Below are 19,538 nucleotides of genomic sequence, written 5' to 3'. Positions count from 1 at the left end.
TTAGTGCAGTGGGTGTCTAGCTTACTGTACATGTATTAACCTAATAAATAAAGAAATAATATAAAAAATGGTGTGAGGGTCCCCCTATTTTTAATAAACATCCAAGGGAAAGCAGGCAGCTGGGGGCTGGTGTTATTATTCTGGGAAGAGGCTGATATCAATGGAGCTTCCCAGGCTATTAATATCAGCCCTCAGCTGTCTGTTTTGCCTTTACTGGTTATTAAAATCCCCAAAAAATGACGTGGGGCCCTCCCAGTTTTTAATAACCAGCAATGGGCTAATCAGACAGCTGCGGGCTGATATTAGTAGGCTGGGAAGGGGCCATGGATATTGTCCCCCTCCCAGACAAGCAACATCAACCCTCAGCTGCCCCAGAAATGAAGCATCCATTAGATGTGCCAATTCTGGCACTTAAATTCAGCTCTTACTGCTTGCCCTGGTGTGCTGGCTGTGGGGTAATATTTTAGGGTTGATGTCAGCTGTGAATTGTCCACAAGCGGGAAGAGCTGGGCAAAGCGCTAGAATTGATGCATCTAATGGATGCTCTACTTCTGATGCGACTGTGGGCTGCTATTTTTAGGCTGTAAAAGGCCCAATAACCATGTACCTTCCCAGCTTGAGAATTCCAGCCTCCAGCTGTCTGCTTAACCTGCGCTGGTTATGAAAAATGCGGGGGACCCCACGCCGTCGTTTTTTTTAAATTATTTAAATAATTTAAAAAACGTCGTATGGGGCCTCCTGTTTTTGAGAGCTATCTAAGATAAAGCAGACAGCTGAGGGCTGTGATAGATGTGCCTACACAGGAAAAGCTTGTTGATTGGCTGCAGCCTTTTAACAAAGTTTGTTCTGGCTGCCGAACCCGAACAGTAACATAGACTTTCAGGAGACGTCCGGTACGGATCCCAAACTTTACTGTTCTGGTTTGCTCGTCCCTACACAAGAGCACTTGGCTGAACATGCACTGTGTATGGGAAAGTCAGCTTAGATGGCTGCCAGTGGAACGATTGGCAGAACCATTGTTTGGTTGAGGGTCATGTAATGTGTACATCCAGCTTTACACTAGAGCATCCAACAGTCTTTTGCATTATCCAGACAGTCTTGCACTGGCTCAATTTAATTACAGATGCTTGCAGCAGCGAGACATCATGTGATCAACTAACTATTGGGGGGAACCCTTCTAATTGTTGAATGTATAATACCTTTTTAAATACAGTACCTTACAAAAAATATGTACAATGCATTTTTTGTCATTTGAAAAGTGTTCTGAAATAAGGCTTTGTTAAATTGAAATATGTCAGATGCCTAATCAGCTGCTGTGTCCACTTTAATGAACAAATAGGTCAATAGAAACTACTGCAAATAGGCACAAAAAATGCATTTCTATATATTAAAAATAAACTTACCAATATTGCTACTGATATCCCTTTGGGGTAAAACCAGCACTGCTTTCTTGAAATAAAGAAATAAGGATGGAGTGTTTAAAGCTGTAATTCTAGGTAGTAGACTAGATATACATACTGATACATGGTCAACAGTAATGTGCAGTCTGTGCTTCACCGGCTGGTCTGAAACTGCTACTCCAAGGATGTTTAGGCAGTTGGCAAAGCATAGTGGTAGTTGTAGTTTCACATCAGCCAGAGAGCTGTTTTTAAGAAACCCAGCATTTGCATTTTATGCTAATGAGCTGAAAGTGCAGTGGGAGGGGCAACACCACACTTCTAACTCTCCTGCCATTCTCCCTATTCCCTGCCCAGTTTCGGCCTCCAGTCTCTTATGTGCAGGTCCCTTTTGTCCCAGTGACCTGCATCCCCTGTAAAAAATATTGTGCAAACCCTGGCAGTGTCTGCGATCTTCTACCAATGCAGCGCATGCGCAGATCGATAGTAGGGGTTCCGCATGCACCACTGACGGTGCTTGTACAGAATCTTGGGCAAGAGAGGCAGGTCACTGAGACAAGAGTGAACTGTCAGCCAGACACCGTAGGCAGGCGGCGGGCAGGGAATAGAGAGAGGGGCAAGGAGCTGAAGGTTTAGTGCCCGCCCCGCTGCTGCACTTGCGTCTCATCGTCAAAAAAACTTCAATATGCTGGATTTCCTAAAAATACGGGAAAACAATATTTTTCTAAGCAAGGTAAGGAATTAATCAGCGTTAAAGGGTCGTTACACATTACGATAAGTTATCATTAGGGTCATGAGTTAGTTGTCAAAAATCCTGATGGCTGGTTCCCTTTAAGAAACGTTACAACCTTTATCACCAACATCATTTGTATTTTTCTTTTTATGTTTTTGATTGAGTTCGTACGCTGAACATTTCAGTGCTACAATAGTAGCTGTGCTCATTATGGCAACATATTAATATCAAGGCACACGTAGTTTTAGAACATTGCTTCGTTATAAAATCACCATGGCAACCTTTGCCATGAAAGCAGGGAGGGGTGGCCGGCAGCCAATCAGCACGACAGGTGTCCACACTCATATACATATTTAGAATGCCGTGTGAGTCGCTGTGTCTAACCTCACTTTTCAGTGCGAGTTACTAGAAAATAGCAATTAGGAAAAATTAGCACTGTAACAATTAGAAATAAAAAATCTAAATAATCTCATTAGTCAGTGGTGGGAGCACAGTAAAGCAGGATCATCTCCCACGTCTACTCTCATGGGTAACATGAATTTGCAGTGTTTTAGTTCACATTTCACATTCAGAATCAGACACACAATCCTGAACTTCAGACACAATTCCTATGGGAAAGTCAGATCCAGATCCGTACTAGTAGGCAGATTTTTTTTTTCTGGGGGAGGGATTAGAAATTTATATTTTATATTTTTTTTTTATATTTAAAAATATAAGCGCAGTGCCTCTATATTAGCACATTGAGACGGCATTGATGTGTGTGCCAAATTACTATAAATAATTCACCAGAAAATAATCTTACCGGTTTCTGTGGGAGGAGGCTTATAGGCGGTTTAGGCCTCCTAGAGATAAAACAGGGGACAACGCTTTACAAAAACGGAACGGCTCTTGATATTTTGTGCATTTGTACATTATTCCTTTTCTATCTTCTCATTTATGCCATACTTACATATTTCGGGGAGAAGGTAATGGCTTGGGCTTTACAGGTGGTTCAGGAGGGCTGGTGATAACTTTTTTTTTTTTAAAAACAAAACATACAATAATTTAAGTAAGGTACACAGATTAATGGGAAAAACATCTAATTGTGTGTGTCCAGATGCACAATGAATCATTCTGAACGGGACACAAAAATGCCTATTTTTTAGGATGCAAATTGCCTCTTCAGAGTGGAAGAGGAATTAAACTTCATAGCGCCACCTGATGGAAGCCACCAAGTGGCGCTATAAAGTTTAAGCCCTCTTCCTTTCTGATGAGGCATTTTGCATATTAAATTTCTCAGCGGAGCATTGCAGGCAATTAAGCCTCCTTACATTGGCACGCCAAAGCCGGTATGCCACTCTCCACAAGGAGAAACGCTATCCTTTATTTTTTTACGATTACTGGAGCTTCTTTTTTTTGGTTTGCAGGATTCATAGAATTTGACCTCCTCATGCCTGATTATTGAAATTTGCTATATGTATATTAGTACTAAAAAATATAGATCTATTTGCTAAATACATTCATTCCATGCTTGCTGACCAAAAAAGCAATATCTTGAAATACCTGTGTATTTTCTTTTTTGAGCAAAATAAAACTCTTTCTTGTGATGTTAAATGATTGGAAAATAATTTTTGCAAGAAAAATTCAACGTATTTAGGGAAGTTGCAGAAATGCCTGAGATCTTCATAGTGGGTAGTATTATGGCAGCAAGCAGGTGAAAGTTCAGTGGATGAATGGAATACTTTACAAAGGCTTTATAGTCTTGGATAAGTTTATTTATTTTTTTTAAGTAACTTGGAAAAATTAGCCGATGAGCGATCGCTAAAAATCGCAGTGATCTGAGTCGTCTGCAAGGAAATCTGTAATCAAGGCTGCAGCGCTAAGCAGTGAGCCACCATATAACGCAACCTTCTGATATTGGGCATAGACGTTTTATTTAGTAGATACAGTGTGATCCTTCAGTTGCATAATTTTCCGCAACAAAACTGTCAGCAAATTCGCAGCGTGTGAACATGTCCTTAGACGGCTCCTGGCTTAAAATTTTTAACAGTGAAAAAAAACAGTCCGGTTGACTTACCATCAGCGCATACTTCATAATCGTCCTCGCCCTGGACCTGAAAACGTATAGGAGATATCGTTTATGTAGTTTTTTGGGATTTTTATTTTTTTACCATTTTACTTAGCATAGAGTAAGTTCCGGTAAAACTCTTCGTACAGGCCTACGGTCAACGTTTTCAAGGTAGAGTTTTAAAGAATAACTTCAGTGAAAGATTAATATTTCAGAATGAACGTAGAGCCATTTGAGCAGTACTTGTGCAAAGGTCTTTCCCTTTAAAGGGAACCTGACAGCATCAGCCATTATCTGCCTCTAACACCGCTACAGGGGAAGTGGAGCTCCGCTCGCCGCTGTAAACCTGTCCGACGCCTTGGTCAATCTTCAACAGTGGTATTTAATGTGCAGCGGGGAGGCGCGTCACTCCATGTGCCCATCGGCGCACCTGTGACGTCATGACGGGGCGCCGATGGCTTGCCATGGCAGTCGGGGGTCTAATGAAAATAATCCCTTACACAACCCCATGTCCAGAAAATTAGAAACGTTATGGTTATCAAAAGATTGTGACACAAGAAATTTTTTTATTTTTTTTACAAATTTCTGAAATCTTTTTCACCACGTAATAATTAATAATAATAATAAATAATATTATTAATAAATAAATATGCATGTTTGGTATCTGTATAATCATACAGACCTGGAGAATCATACTGCCAGGTCAGTTTTACCTTATAGTAAACCTGGTAAATAAAAAAAATTCAAAAAATTATTGTGGAATTGCACTTAATGTTTTCCAAATTTCAATGCACTCGGAATTTTGTTCTCCCTTTTCAGTGCATCACATGATAAATTGAATGAGGTCATTCAAAAGTAAAACTCTGCCCGCATAAAACAAGCCCTCATACGGCTATGTGGACGGAAAGATTAACAAAAAAAAAAAAAAAAGTTATGGCTCCTGGAAGAAGGGGAGGAAAGAACAAACAAAAAATAACGGAAAATGGCTGCGGCGTGAAGGAGTTAAACCTCAGCTGTTTGGGTCAGACCGACCTCTCATTCCTAAATAAAGTCACCAGATTTCACTTATATAAACTGTATAATTACCAAGTTTGAAAATCCATGTCATGTCTGTAAGTCTGATGTTCATTGAGAAATTAGGCAGAAAATATTTCAGAAAGGAATGTACAGCCATTCTGATAGGGATTTTCAAAGTAAATACACCAAGCTCATCAGGTCTATGAGATCTATAGAGTAATGTATGCAATTTGTGTTGTGAAATCTGGTGACAGATCAGATTTAGCAAGTAATAGGTTTTAATCATGTTGTCATGTTACAGATACAGCCGGTCACAGGGCTGCTAATTCGCTGTAGTACATTTCTACACATCGCCTGACGCAGTGCTGATGCGGCTGAAATGACAAGACATTATTGGGCCAAGCTCACACATATACAGTACTGTACGCTGAATCGCTGAGCAATCCAAGATAAAGTCTCGACAGAGACATTCACTATTATGAAGCTGTCGGACTCATCTTGGGGTCCGCTTGCCCTCCGTACCGAAACTGCTGGGATGGAGGCCAAAGTGACGTGTTCATTATCCCTATAACAGGAACACTCTGTGCAGTAACTAATAATATTTAGAATGATTGGTAATTAAATGGTGTAAAAAAAAAAAAAGAAAAAGATTATTCTCCATATATTCATAAAAGAAAAAAAAATTCATTAGTAAAAGTACAACTCGTCTACAGAAAAAAAGACCTCATTTAGCCGTACTGGAGTAAGAAAACCCCCCCCCAAACTTTATGATTCTCAGAATATGTTTTCAAAAACTATGAATGCACAAACATAAGCACCCTGCTGATTTATGTCGACATGCCGTCATTATATAATACTAGATGGAGGCCCGATGCTATCGCATCAAGATGGTGGTAATGTCACGGGGGGCAGGCTTTGCAGCGTTGAGAGTCCCCCCCCATGTGCTCACCCACCTATCCACCCTCTTTCCCCATGTGCTGTCTTCTCCTGTCTGTGCTCTCTTCTTTGACCTGTCTACCCCATGTGCTATCCCCCTTGTCTGCTCTCTCTCTCCACCACTTATTTTAAAAATTAGCTGTGTCTGACCGTGTACAGAACATACCACAGCTCCTGGGCAGGGGAGGAAGCAAAAGACAATACTGACATTACATCAGGAGATCGCAGAGGATACATTTTGTGAGGTAAAATATTGTTTAAAAACAGTCAGTGAAATATTTTACCTCACAAAATGAATCCTCTGTGATCACCCTGCTGTAATGTCAGTGTTGTCTTTTCCTCCCTCCCCTGCCCAGGAGATGTGGTATGCTCCGTACACGGTCAGATGCAGACAATTTTTAAAATAAACTTTCATTAGTGGGAAAGCCCCTTTAATGTGACCGGCTTCCTCTGCCTGTAGACACGTCGCGCATCTCTTGCCGGGATCAGCAGAATGATTCACTGCACCTGTGCGAAATTCCACCGCCAGATAGCGGCGGCAACATTAGAACTGCGCATCCGCTCCACCTGTACAAAGATGGTGGCAGTCAGTGAATCATTCGGCTGATCCCAGCAGCGGCGTGTTCGCAACAGTGCTCTGCTGGTGGTACTGCTCAAGAGGCTGCGTACGGCATATACAATGTTTGTGTGTGTATACCGCATATAGAGAGTGTGTTGTGTATGGCGTATACAGTGTGTGTGTGTGGTGCGTACGGCATATACAGTGTGTGTTTCTCTGTGTGTGTGGTGCGTACAGCGTATACAGTGTGTGTGGTGCAATGGTGTTCCGCTGGTGGTACCGTGCAAGAGGCTGGTACCACCAGCAGTTTCCATATTGAGACACCCATCACTTGGGTGTCCCAATATGGCAGTTGGTGAACTTCCGCCGCTTGGAATCCTGGGATCCGGACACATCTGGACGGAACAGGATGTGAAGACATTACAAGGTAAGTATATATTAGATCAGGTGGGATCCTATACCCCAGTGTTCTCTTGTAGGATTGCACACATACCGTATTTGATGGAGGAAATACTTTAGGTGGTAATAATGACCTAAAGAGAAAATAAAAATAAAGAAATCAAACCTTAGGCTTGAGTTTATTAAAATTGTGATTGGTATTTAAAATGTAGCAGTCATTATAATTTTTATTTCCTAAATCAAAAGTACCCAGGGAAATAAGAAACTTTGTAATATACCTCATCAGATAAATCTGCTTCTTTCCCCTCCAGAATTGATCAGTCATTTTCAAAATCGTGAATTCCTAGGTAAAGTCTGTATTGAGTGAGGACAGGTTTGTAGAGAGTAGAAGGACAAGGAGGGAGGAGCTCTGTCTCTAGCTCCTCCTTTCTCCTCCCCATCCCTCCTACATAGAGTCTTATCGGCACTAACTGTCATCTCCTATCTCAGTAACATAACATTCTGTCATCACTGAATATAGATTTTACCCAGGAATTGAGACTTTTAAGAGTGATAAGTCCAGAGAGAAAGAGAAAGAAGTCGATTTCTCTGATAAGATATATTACAAAGTTGCTTATTTTGATATGTCCTATTGATTTATGAAATAAAAGTGTTGGTTACTCTTTAAAGAGGTTATTAAGGACTTTTTCTTGTTATTAACTACGGGCCCAAGTATTAACACTCAATTACATGTTACTGCTACCTTTCTGCCTGTCGTGCCTGGTGCTGATCTCTACCGGCACAGAGCGGTCATAGATCATTCCTGCCAGCGATTTCCACTGACATCCTGTCGACAGAGCAGTGGCTTTTCTTACACTCTGCTCTGGCGACGTCATGCTGATTGACAGCCGACTCTCTGTGGGAACTGGACTTTCAATCAGCAAGATACTGGCAGTCACGTCAACAGAGCAGACCAGAAGAGGAAGAGCGGCTCTGCTGATGTGGAGCAGCTGTATTTCTCTGTGACTGTGTTAGGTAGAACAGGCAAAAAGCTAGCAAGCTACCTGCCTGTGGTTTTTCTTTTGTTTTTTTTTTTTGTTTTTTTTACTCAGGGCCTTAAAAGTAACAAAAAAAACAAAACTGTCCTAAACCCATTAAATAGACAAGGTTCTGTTCATGTGTGTCGGAGGCTTCACCTACATTGGGAATTTATTTTGATCCACCAATAAGAAGCTGCTTATTTATCATCTCAATGACTTGATGCCTATATAGTATAAGTATATTACACATTTCTGTTTTTTTTCAGGAGGCATGATAACATTTTAATTAACGGCATTGTAATCATTATCCATAGATGATCTGGCAGAAATCACAGCCAAGGGGGGGTTGTTAACCCTCAGCTGCACTTCTCCCGCCCTCACATTTATCTTCCAAAATTGCCTACTTGTTTAGTAGAAGGACCACATTGAACAGATGCTAAGCATTTCTTATCTTCATTTGCTGTGTGGTTAAATGTCGTCTATCGTTCCCTGTTATCAGCCATCTCAGGCTGTAAAGCCCTTTCCAGTTTTGCCTTTATAGTCAAGTTTTCATCACGTAATTGTTTGCTAAAGTAGAACTTTTATTTGGTCGATGGCGACCAAACACTTGTCGGCTTTAACATTCTAGAACACCGACGCCCAGAATCCGCATATAAACGCAACGCAAACTGCTACTTTACATACTTATACATATCCCTCAATCGTCACAATCATAAGACTGGGTGCAGCAATTATATGTTTAATAGACTTTTACATACCTTGTAGGCGGAGAGGGGGTTGGATTTGGCTGAAAAGGGAAAGAAAAACAATTTCCAATTATGGAATCCATTAATCATGAGCGGAGTTATACGGCTTCTATAAAGCACTCAGTAGGCACGCCATTGTGCTTTTATGTATATTACCTCGCTTTCTGGGACTACATACAAATCTGAAAAAAAAATAATCATAATTTATTTCAAATTGTAAAAATTGTTTTATTTCAAGAAACTACTTTAAAACCAATACTCAAATATTTTTCTACCCCAGATTTATGTGCATTTCAGTAGAGACACCTACCACTTCCACTGAGCTGGCTACTGTAGGACCATAACCTATCCAAGGTTTCCATGCTCTATGTCAGTCTGTTGAACCCAAGTCATTAACCCTTTCACGCCACGGCCATAGTTTTTTGTTTTTTTTTCATTTTTGTTTTCGCTTCTCTTTTTCCAAGAGTCATATCTTTTTTTATTTTTCCATCAATATAGCCAAATGGGGCTTGTTTTTGTACTTTTGAATGACCCCATTAGTTTTGCCATATAGAATACTGGAAAACAGGATAAAATTCAAACTGCAAAAAAAAATGCAATATCATAATTGTTTTTTTTTTTTTAATTTAGACTATGTTGTAAAACTGACCTGGCAATATTATTCTCTGGGTCAGTACAAATATGGAAAATTCCAAACACTTATAGTTTATTTTTTATTTAAGTGGTGAAATTTTTTGTTGGGAAATTTGTCCGAATTTTTTTTTTTTCTTGTCGCCAACGTTTTCATTTTTTGGCATATGGGCCTGTATGAGGGTTTATTATTGGTGCCCTTAGCTGATGTTTTTACTGATACCATTTTCGGGTAGATAAAAATGTTTCAATCGCCTCCTTACTGCATTTTATTGCAATGATGCGGTGGCCAAAAACCCCCTAATTCCGGCTTTTTAATTTATTTATTTTTCATTACTCAGTTTACCGATTGGGTTAATTAACTTTATAGTTTCATGGATCTAACTTTTACGAATACAGTGATACCAAATATGTATATATTTCTTTTTTTTTTTTTTAAATAGTTTTATATTTAATGGGGCAAAAGGGAGGTGATTTGAACTTGTTTTTACATTTTTTTTCATATTTTTTTAAAAATTCTTCCCTGACTTTTTCCTGTATTTGCTAGTGCCCTTGAAGCTGCGATCGTCTGATCTCTTGTGCTATACAAAGCAGATTTTCAGTAGTTAAACAGAAAGGATTGGAGCTACCTCCGATCACTGCTGGTAGACACAGATGCCGATTGCACAACACAGCCGTTACACCATGTTTTGAGCTAGACTAGGTTGTAGATTTTTTTATTAAATTATTTTTTTCGATTTTGCCTCCACCTCTAAACTATTCGCTTGGTTTATAAATCTTTCTTTTTTACATTTCTCAGTTCTAGACATTCGTGACTGTTTTTTGATCTCTAATTGACAATTTTAGCTAAAAATAAGACGAGAAGACAATGTAAAGACTTTTTAGATAACGCATTTCATCCTAAAACCAATAGGCATAGATCTAACAAGAGACTTTATCCAGATCCCACAGGAGGGAGCTCTTGACTTACATATCGGAAGGAAACTATGGGCTGTGCGGTTATCATAAATCAGGTTCATATAGTGAAACATTACTGAAAAGAAACCTTGCATGCAGAATCAAACATTTGGGATATCCCCAGTGCAATAATCTGTATAATCTGAAATCTGTAGACTCTTTGGGATATTATAGGCATGTTACATTAATAAGTGCTGCTTATCATATATATTTACCTTGATCTTCTATTTCAGCGGGTCGACTGGTAGAAGATTTTACAGGGGGTAGAGGGCCGGGTTTGTTGTGTCTGTTCACTGCTGGAGCTGGAAAGAGTTGAATCACAGCATCATAGAAAACAGACAAGTGCCCCAAGGTCCCCAACACCTCATCCCAACATAATAGTGAGAATACACCTCATGGCTCATATAATTGGACCAGTGAATGGGTATTCCTAGGAACACGCTCATTCGTCCGGTGTATGATCTTACACGTCGTTCTGTGTAATATGGACATGTGCTCCTGAGAAGATATTTTATGGGCACAGAATGATTGTATTATCGTTTCCTCTGCACGTGTGGAATGTTCGTCAGTCTGTCTAATCAGGTTTGTTAACGACTGCAAATCAGCTTGCATGCAGCCAATCGACAATGGTTTATCGGCCTGGACTGGCCCACGTAAAAAGGGGGATTAGAACAAGGTCAAATGCTCATTTGTCTGACTGCCATCTCTTCAAATTCCCCACACACATAAATGCTTGGCTCGGCTAAGCCTTCATGTAATTTCAATAGGGAGAGCAAAGTCCCTGCCAGATACCTTTGGCAGGTGCTTAATTCCCACTGAAAAGATCATCTGTTGTGAGAGTCGCGAGGTCCCATGCAAATGATATTTTGGGCCGATTGCACCAATATCAGCATGGGTATGGAGGCTTTTATTCCATTTAGATAACATCTCTAAACACCGGATATTTTGGCATTTAGATAACATCTCTAAACACTGGATATTTTGGCAGTGTTATCAGACAATATATGGTGGTATTGTTATTTAGACACTGTGTAGAACTTACTATTTGTGGCAATATTTAGCTATTGTAAAGAAGCATTATATAGGCACTTTATGTAGCTGTCTACAAATATCTAAAGGGCTGTCACATTGTAGAAGGATCAACTTTATTGTCATTTGCACAAGGAAAGACTAGAAGCAATGGGATGAAACTGAATGGGAGGAGACACAGATTAGATATTAGAAAAAACTTTTTGACAGTTAGAGTGATCAATGAGTGGAACAGGCTGCCACGAGAAGTGGTGAGTTCTCCTTCAATGGAAGTCTTCAAACAGAGGCTGGACAGACATCTGACTGGGATGATTTAGCGAATCCTGCTTTGAGCAGGGGGTTGGACCAGATGGCCCAGGAGGTCCCTTCCAACTCTACGATTCTATGATTATTTGAGTGCTGTATTTATGACTGTTGTGTTAATCTTGTAGGATTAGTAATATGCTGTTTTTTGGAATTATACTATATTCCTACTATATTTATTATGGTATCTACCTCAGGTCTTATTTGCACATCCATTCTTCTCATACGAGTTTCAGCTGTATTTTTCACGTCTAGCACTCATACCGTGATTTTTGCAGACTATGTGATCACCAAAATCGCATGTCTGATATTGATCTGAGTGTCACTTCAAAATTGTCAATAAAAGTCTATGGGTCAGAAAAAAAAAATGGACAACACTCGGATGCCATTCGAATGCAGTCCAATTTTCACGGATTGCTAGATAGGAGAGGGGGGAGAAACCTTTCTCCCCCCCACATACAAGAGAACGTGATGAGAATCGGACCAAACTGATGAAAATCACCGATAAACCTTGATCCATTTTTTTCGTCCATTAACAAAACTGACGTGTGAATGAGACCTTATTTAAAAAACAAAGAGGATGGAACACATTGTTCAGTGTTCTACAGACCTTGGAATAGACATGAATGTAATGAAACATTATCACTTTTTAGGGAAAATAGACGTTAAAGTAAGGGGTCCCCACTTCGGATACGCATTTATCTGTTATTCTATATGGCTCTTATAGTGGATCATGTATACAGTTTATTTAATTGTGGGCTATTATAATACTGGTTTCCCATATCAGTCAGTATTCTTTCCAAGAGCATCAAAAATATCACCCAATATCACATTCCTGTACAATTGTTAAATATATTGAATGTCAAGATTAAGAAAGCTCTTACGTTTCTTTGGCGGATCCTTGGTGGGTTCAATATAATTTCCATTGTCTGGTACAATGTAGCTTTCCTGAAAGAGAGACCATATATACAGTGAGAGAAAGACCAAAGGGTCATATCCTGTATTTTTTGTGAAGTCCTCTGCCCATTCTTCTGCGTTTTTTCAATCAAAAATATTTGCAAAAATTGGAACCTTTTTTTTTTTTTACATATACCATTTTTATTTGCCTTTATTTTTCTTTTTTAGCACCATTAACTTTACGGTGTTTTTCTACATTTCTATTCTAATTGTAAACATTTATTTAACAGTAATATTTTCAGATAACTGCTTGATATATGACTGTACATAAAAAGATGAACAACTATCTTTCAGGCATACATAATTTATGCCCTAACAGGAATCCTTAAAGGCTATCCGTCACAAGGTTTTTGCTACCTTCTCCCGAAGAAGTGAAAGCGAAACGCGCGTCAGGGCAGAGGGACACCCTTCATATGACACAGCAGCACGGTCTTTACAGGTACTATACAGTCTTTTATTATTGAATGGATCATTTACCCGGCACTCTCCCCTATGACTATGTTAGGCCACAGTGCTATGGGTGTTATTAATATGGGTCATTGTATCTCCATTTAAACAACTAGCATTTGATTCCTGTCTGACTCAGTGAGTTTGTTAATCGATTTCAGGTGTGCATATCAATTAGTGTCTTGTTTGGAGGCTGCTATATGCTCCTTGTGATTTTTGTAGCGCTACTTGTATGTAAAATTCATGGTACATTTGGTCACATTTGCTGTTTTGATTGTCACATGAGGTGGGATTGATTCCCTCTTCTTTGTTCTTGCACCTTTTCTTACCTTGTATTCTTGATTTTTATTATGATTCAATAAAATTATGTTTTTAATTAAAGTATTCATTGTACTTCACTTTATTCACCTGCACATAACATAGGGGTGAATAGAGGAGATTCTTATCTGAAAGCAGCATAATGTAGCGAGTCCCTGCCTGATATTACAGCGATTTGTCACTTACTGGGCTTCTTGCTGTAGTTTTTATAAAATCTTTGCTTTATCAGTAGGAGATTATCACTAGAGGATTGGCACTACTTCCAGGTAGTCAAACCACTCCCCCCACCACTATTTGGCAGCTGTGTGTAAATTCTGCATAGGCAGAAAGCAGCCAATCAGTGATGTGGGCGGGGTTACATAGGGCTTAGTATTCACAGAACTAGTAGATCTGTAGCAGAAGATAGAACAGTTTTTAATTAAAATTGTAGCAGTAAAGTGATACATCTTTGGAATGGAGATCTTTGCCCCTACATCATGCTGCTCTCAGATGGTTTGGCAAAAACTGGTGACAGATTCTCTTTAAGGGGTACATGGACTTAAAGGGAAACTTGGCTGAACTTGCTAATTTTTGCAAGACTCGCAGTTGATCTAATGTGTTTGAGGGTAAGCAAAGTCGTCCCCGATTTCTGTTTTTGGATTCCGACGTGTACAACCCTTTCTTCTCTTTCGATATATGGTAAGCTGCAGCCAGAGGAGTTAGATAGCAGTTCATTCCCTCTTCCCAAATGAAATAAATGGTAATAATTAAATCTAATTAACAGATGATATATTCTGAATTTTTTTTTTCCTTTATCCACCTTTTCCAATTTGTTTGCTGCTTCACTTCTTGCTCTTCCATCTTGGCACCTCTATGAGTGAGTTCTGAATTACATTTTACATAAATCATTTCACTACCTTACCAAACTGCAAAGTAACAGCCCGGTCCATCTATTTTATCACAGCATTTTCACCTTCTAGCTGGGAGTTGTCCTTGCCCGGTAGACCTCATAGGTAAGAATAAACCCTTAGGCTACTTTCACACATCAGTTTTTTGCCGTCAGGCAGGATCCGGCTTTTTTTTTAGAAAAAACGGATCCGGCATAAATTTTGGAGAACTGTAGAAACGGATCCGTTTTTTTGCTGGATCCGTCTCTGTTCCTGGCGGCTGGCCAATTGGATCTGAGCATGCGCAGACTTAAAAAAACCGGATCCGGTTGCTGGATCCGTCTTTTTCTGGATCCGGCGCATTCCGGCGCCCATAGACTTTCATTGTAGCAAAAAGCTGGAAGCGCCGGATCCGGCGCTTCCGGCTTTTTCGCCGGAGACAAAAAACGTTACAGTAGATGTTTTTTCAAGACGCCGGAATGAGACAAGTTGCCGGATCCGGCAAAAAACGGATGAAACGCAATGCCATCCGGCACGATCCGGCGCTAATGCAAGTCAATGGGGAAAAACCGGATCCGGCATTGCATTTTGCCGGATCCGTTTTTTCCAAAAAAAGCCGGATCGCGCCTGAAGGCAAAAAACTGATGTGTGAAAGAGGCCTTAGACATTCTACGCCACATGTCCATGAGCCGCCGAACCTTACGGCCCCATCACACATAGCGACTCGCCAGCGATCCCGACAACGATATCACCTTGTCGGGATCGCTGGTGTGTCGCTGCCTGATCGCTGGTGAGCTGCCAAACAGGCAGCTTCACCAGCGATCAGGACCAGCGACATGCGAGTAACGAGCGACGCACGTCGCTTAGTTACCCACAGTGTATCTTAGTTACCAGCGCACTGGTGCAGGGAGCTGGTAACCAAGGTACACATTGCGCGGCACTTAGAAACCCGATGTGTACCTTGGTTATGAGCTCCCTGCATCAGCGCGCTGGTAACTAAGGTACACATCGGGTTTCTAGGCACCGTGCTCCCCTTAGAAATCCGATGTGCACCTTGGTTACCAGCTCCTGCTCGCTGGTCTCCCGTCTGTCACACGCAGCGATGCGTGCTGGCCAGCAGGAGACCAGCGACCCCAAAAATGTCCAGATATTTCAACAATGATCAGCGATACCCGGCAGGGGGGCCGGTCGCTGATCGCTGTCACACACAGCGATCTCACTGGTAAGATCGCTGTTGCGCCACAAACCTTGTGACTCATCAGCGATCTCGCTAGTGAGATCGCTGTGTGTGATGGGGGCTTTAGGCTTCTGTCTGTGCCGGCGTTACCTCTTTAGCATACATGCACAGTGGAGATTATGAGATAGAGAAGCTCTATGTACTTGATATCATTAGCGACGACATGTACATGTGAAGCGGGATCATGCCAAGATAGATCCTGGATCAGATGCATGGCATATTTAAAAAAGAAGCCCCATGTTACAATCACATCCGAAACATGGATGATGGAGAGGTTTTGGAGCTCAGTTTCAGAAAAACAAAGATCCCACCACCATAAAGAAATAGAAAGAAAGTTATCAGCACTAAATTTTGAAATTCACATTTTAGTGTTGGCTGTAAAAAACCATTAGTGAGCAGCACATAGTGAAATTCATTAGCGGTCTTACCCTGGGAATGTCTTACATATTTACAAAGATCATGAAACCGGTTAGACCTGCAGTGAATGACTTAATTGTGAATGTGGTTTAGCAGAAGCAGAGAGATGGAAACACCCCGTCACCTAGCAGAGCAACTACTATGGCATTGCGTAAGTGGGCAGTCCGAAAATCTCCACAGACATGGTTGAATACAGTTATATGCTTAATTTACAATTGCATAGTTGTAGACTACCTGCCTAACAACAAGTACTTAACCCTAAATAAATGACCCTAACCCAGAACTTGACCCTAGAGAGAAGCTTTTAAGCACCCACCATATGTAACCTATGTATACAATTGTGATGCTTAACTCCTTCACGACATATGATGTACAGTTACGTCATATGTTATGACCTTGCCTTGAATGTGTGCTCACAAGTCGAGCTTCCATCTTTCTCATCAGATGCCTCTAACAGCTGAACTCCTGCAGCAGCTGTTAACATGTTAATGCCACTGTTAATCTCTGACAGCAGCATTTAATACCTACCGGCAAGAGGGGGCGTGTCATTTTATGTGCATTGTGCACATGTGACATGATCGTGGGGCACCGATGGGTTGCCACGACAGCCAGGGGTCTGCTGAAGACCTCCGTGCTTGTCATGATGACATTTGAATAAAATGAAACACTATGGCAGAAGACCCAGGAAGACCCCATTGCTGACACAGAAACATAGAAAAGCTACACTGGAGTTTGCCAAAATGTACATGAGTAAACAAAAGTCCTTATGGGAAAGTGTCTTGTGGACAGATGAGACCAATATAGAGCTTTATGGTAAAGCACATCATTCTACTGTTTTCCGAAAACAGAATGAGGCCTACAAAGAAAAGGACACATTACCTACAGTCAAATATGGTGGAGGTTCAAAGATCTTTTGGGGCTGTTGTGTTGCCTCCGGCACTGGGTATCTTGACTGTGTGTGACATCATAAAATCTGAAGATTACTAAAGTTTTTTGGGTCGCAATGTAGCCCCCAGTGTCAGAAAGCTGGGTTTGCATACTAGGTTACGGGTTTTCCAGGAGGAGAATTACCCCACTCACTTCAAGAAGCCCCCATAAATGAATAGAAACAATGCCCTGGAGAGTCCTGAAGTGGCCAACAATGAATCCAGATCTAAATCTCATTGAACACCTGTGGACAGATCTGAAAATTGCTGTTGGGAGAAGGCGCCATCAAATATGAGAGATCTGGAGCAGTTTGCAAAGAAAGAGTGGTCCAAAATTCCAGGTGAGAGCTGTAAGAAGCTTGTTGATGGTTATAGGAAGCGATTGATTGCAGTTATTTATTCCATAGGGTGTCCAACGAAATATTAAGTTGAGGGTGCCAACAATGTTTTGGGAGTTTTGTGTAAAATGGTGTACAATTTGCCTTCTTTTTTAGTATTGTTCCAATAATTTTCTAGGAAAAATAATTCATTTTCTGGAACAATTTCAAGAGTGCACTTTCAGCCATGACTATATATATTTGGTATCTGCGTAATCGTACTAACATGGAGAATCATACTGCCAGATCAGTTTTGCCTTATACTGAACATGGCAAATAAAAACCTCCAAAACAATTGCAATTTTTTTTGCAATTTCAATGAATTTGGAATTTTTTCTTGCTTTTCATTGGATCACATGATAAAATGAATGGGGTCATTCAAAGTACAACTCATCCCACCAGAAACAAGCCCTCATACGACGATGTGGACTGAAAAATAAAAAAGTTATGGCACTTGGAATAGGGGCAGGAAAAAAAATGGAAACCAAAGTCAAAACAAACGAAAAATAGCCCAGGCATGAAGAGGTTAAACCTCTAATACTCTTATAATTGTTCCAGTTGTTGTAAAGGTCATAGTCATATACCTCGTCCTCCTCAGGGTCGCGCTTTGACATTCCCACTGTCTTTTTGAAGGCTGGTAGTTGGGATGGTGTAGGCTGATTTCTGGGAGAGGGCAATGGCTTAGGCAATGGTTTGTTTGCAATATGTGGTCGACTGGTAACTGAAGGTAAAGGCTGCTGGTGCTTCGGAAATGGCTCATTTGGTTTGGGTGGTTGCCTCATATTTATTGGCTTATCTGTTGATAAAAGATTGAAATGGACTAATTAGCGCAACATTTACATTTTTCTAAAGAAAACTATGCTTAAAAAACCCCATAACAAAACAAAAAGATAAACAAACTTATCCAGTAAAAGTCCTTAAAGCGAACCTGTCAGCAGTATTGGCCGATATAAGATACAGCCACCGCCTTACATGGCTTATCTACTGCATTCTATAATGCTGTAGATAAGCCCCCGATCCGACCTAAAAGATAACAAAAATAAGTTTTATTATACTCACCCAGGGGGGCGGTCCAGTGCGGTCCGATCCGATGGGTGTCACGGGTCCGGGTCCGGCGCCTCCCATATTCCTGAGATGTCGCCTTCCTGCTTGGTTCATGGCTCCCCTGCATCGCGCTCCTGTGCAGGAGTAATTAGCAGAGCAAAGTCCTGCAGTGCGCAGGCGCTGGGCCTCTCTGACCATTCTCGGCGCCTCCCGGTGCAGTACTTTGCTCTGCCCTCAACAGGGCAGATAAGTATGTCTGCGCAGGAGCGCAATGCCGGGGAGCCATGAACCAAGCAGGAAGGCGGCATCACAAGAAGTTGGGAGGCGCCGGACCCGGACCTGCGACACCCATCGGACCGGACCGCCCACCGAGTGAGTATAAAAAACTTATTTTTCAGGTCGGATCGGGGGCTTATCTGCAGCATTATAGAATGCTGTAGATAAGCCCTGAAAGGCGGTGGCTGTATCTTATATTGGCCAAAAGTGATGACAGGTTCCCTTTAAAAGGGTTACCCACTAATAGGCACCATTTGCCCTTTCATGTCCTTCTAAACTAAAGCTTGCTCCATTGGGAAAGCTTCATGAGTGACATTACTGTGTTGTTCTGCGTGAGGCGAGGAGCTGTGAGCAGAGACCACCAGATGGAACATCACAGGAAGCGAGAGCAAATCTGAGAAGCAGGATAGTTACCTGCATAGTGGGAGCCGGGCAAGATAAATAAATTAATGTATTTAGAAAAATGTTCCATTGTTAAATTTTAGAGGGCAAAAAACGGGACGCGCACACAGAACTGATTAGTAGTGTAAAAGAAAGAAAGGAAGGAAGAAAGAAAAAAAAGAAATGAAAAAAGAGGCAGAAAAAAAAGGGGAAGGAAGGAACGAAAGAAAGAAATAAAAGGAACGAAAGAGAAAGAAAGAAAGAAAGGAACGATTTAAAGAAAAAGGAGCGAAAGAGAAGAAAAAAGGAATGAAAGAAAGGAGAGAAAGAGAGAAAGGACCAAAAGAGAAAGAACGAAAGGAACGAAAGAGGAAGGAAGGAAGAAAGAAAAGAAAAAGGAATGAAAGAGAGAGGAACAAATTAAAGAAAGGAATAAAATAACGTTTAGGCTATGTGCCCACGTTAGCGTTTTTAAACGCTCAGGAAACTGATCTCCTTCCCAGAAAAAGCACGGAAATAA

At 40.9% G+C, this 19,538-nt stretch overlaps 1 protein-coding gene across 8 annotated transcripts in view; it reads right to left on the bottom strand.

Moving 5' to 3' along the window:
* Positions 1-19,538, bottom strand: part of BLNK (B cell linker) — a 383,923-nt gene that overhangs the window by 18,558 nt on the left and 345,827 nt on the right. For all 8 annotated transcript variants that reach the window (XM_073546530.1, XM_073546532.1, XM_073546534.1 and 5 more), the window contains 10 exons: positions 17,902-18,113; positions 12,657-12,720; positions 10,656-10,742; positions 9,010-9,035; positions 8,866-8,894; positions 7,183-7,222; positions 4,187-4,223; positions 3,080-3,140; positions 2,933-2,972; positions 1,404-1,449 (listed from right to left, as the gene is read on the bottom strand). In XM_073546530.1, coding sequence (XP_073402631.1) covers positions 1,404-1,449; positions 2,933-2,972; positions 3,080-3,140; positions 4,187-4,223; positions 7,183-7,222; positions 8,866-8,894; positions 9,010-9,035; positions 10,656-10,742; positions 12,657-12,720; positions 17,902-18,113 — 642 coding nt within the window. The remainder of the gene's footprint in view (positions 1-1,403; positions 1,450-2,932; positions 2,973-3,079; positions 3,141-4,186; positions 4,224-7,182; positions 7,223-8,865; positions 8,895-9,009; positions 9,036-10,655; positions 10,743-12,656; positions 12,721-17,901; positions 18,114-19,538) is intronic.

Source organism: Dendrobates tinctorius, unplaced genomic scaffold (assembly GCF_039654945.1).
Source record: "Dendrobates tinctorius isolate UK_male_01 unplaced genomic scaffold, ASM3965494v1 ptg000147l, whole genome shotgun sequence".
Taxonomy (NCBI): Eukaryota; Metazoa; Chordata; class Amphibia; order Anura; family Dendrobatidae; genus Dendrobates; species Dendrobates tinctorius.
The sequence above is the reverse complement of the archived record's forward strand: the minus strand, read 5'-3'. Positions and strand labels throughout refer to the sequence as shown.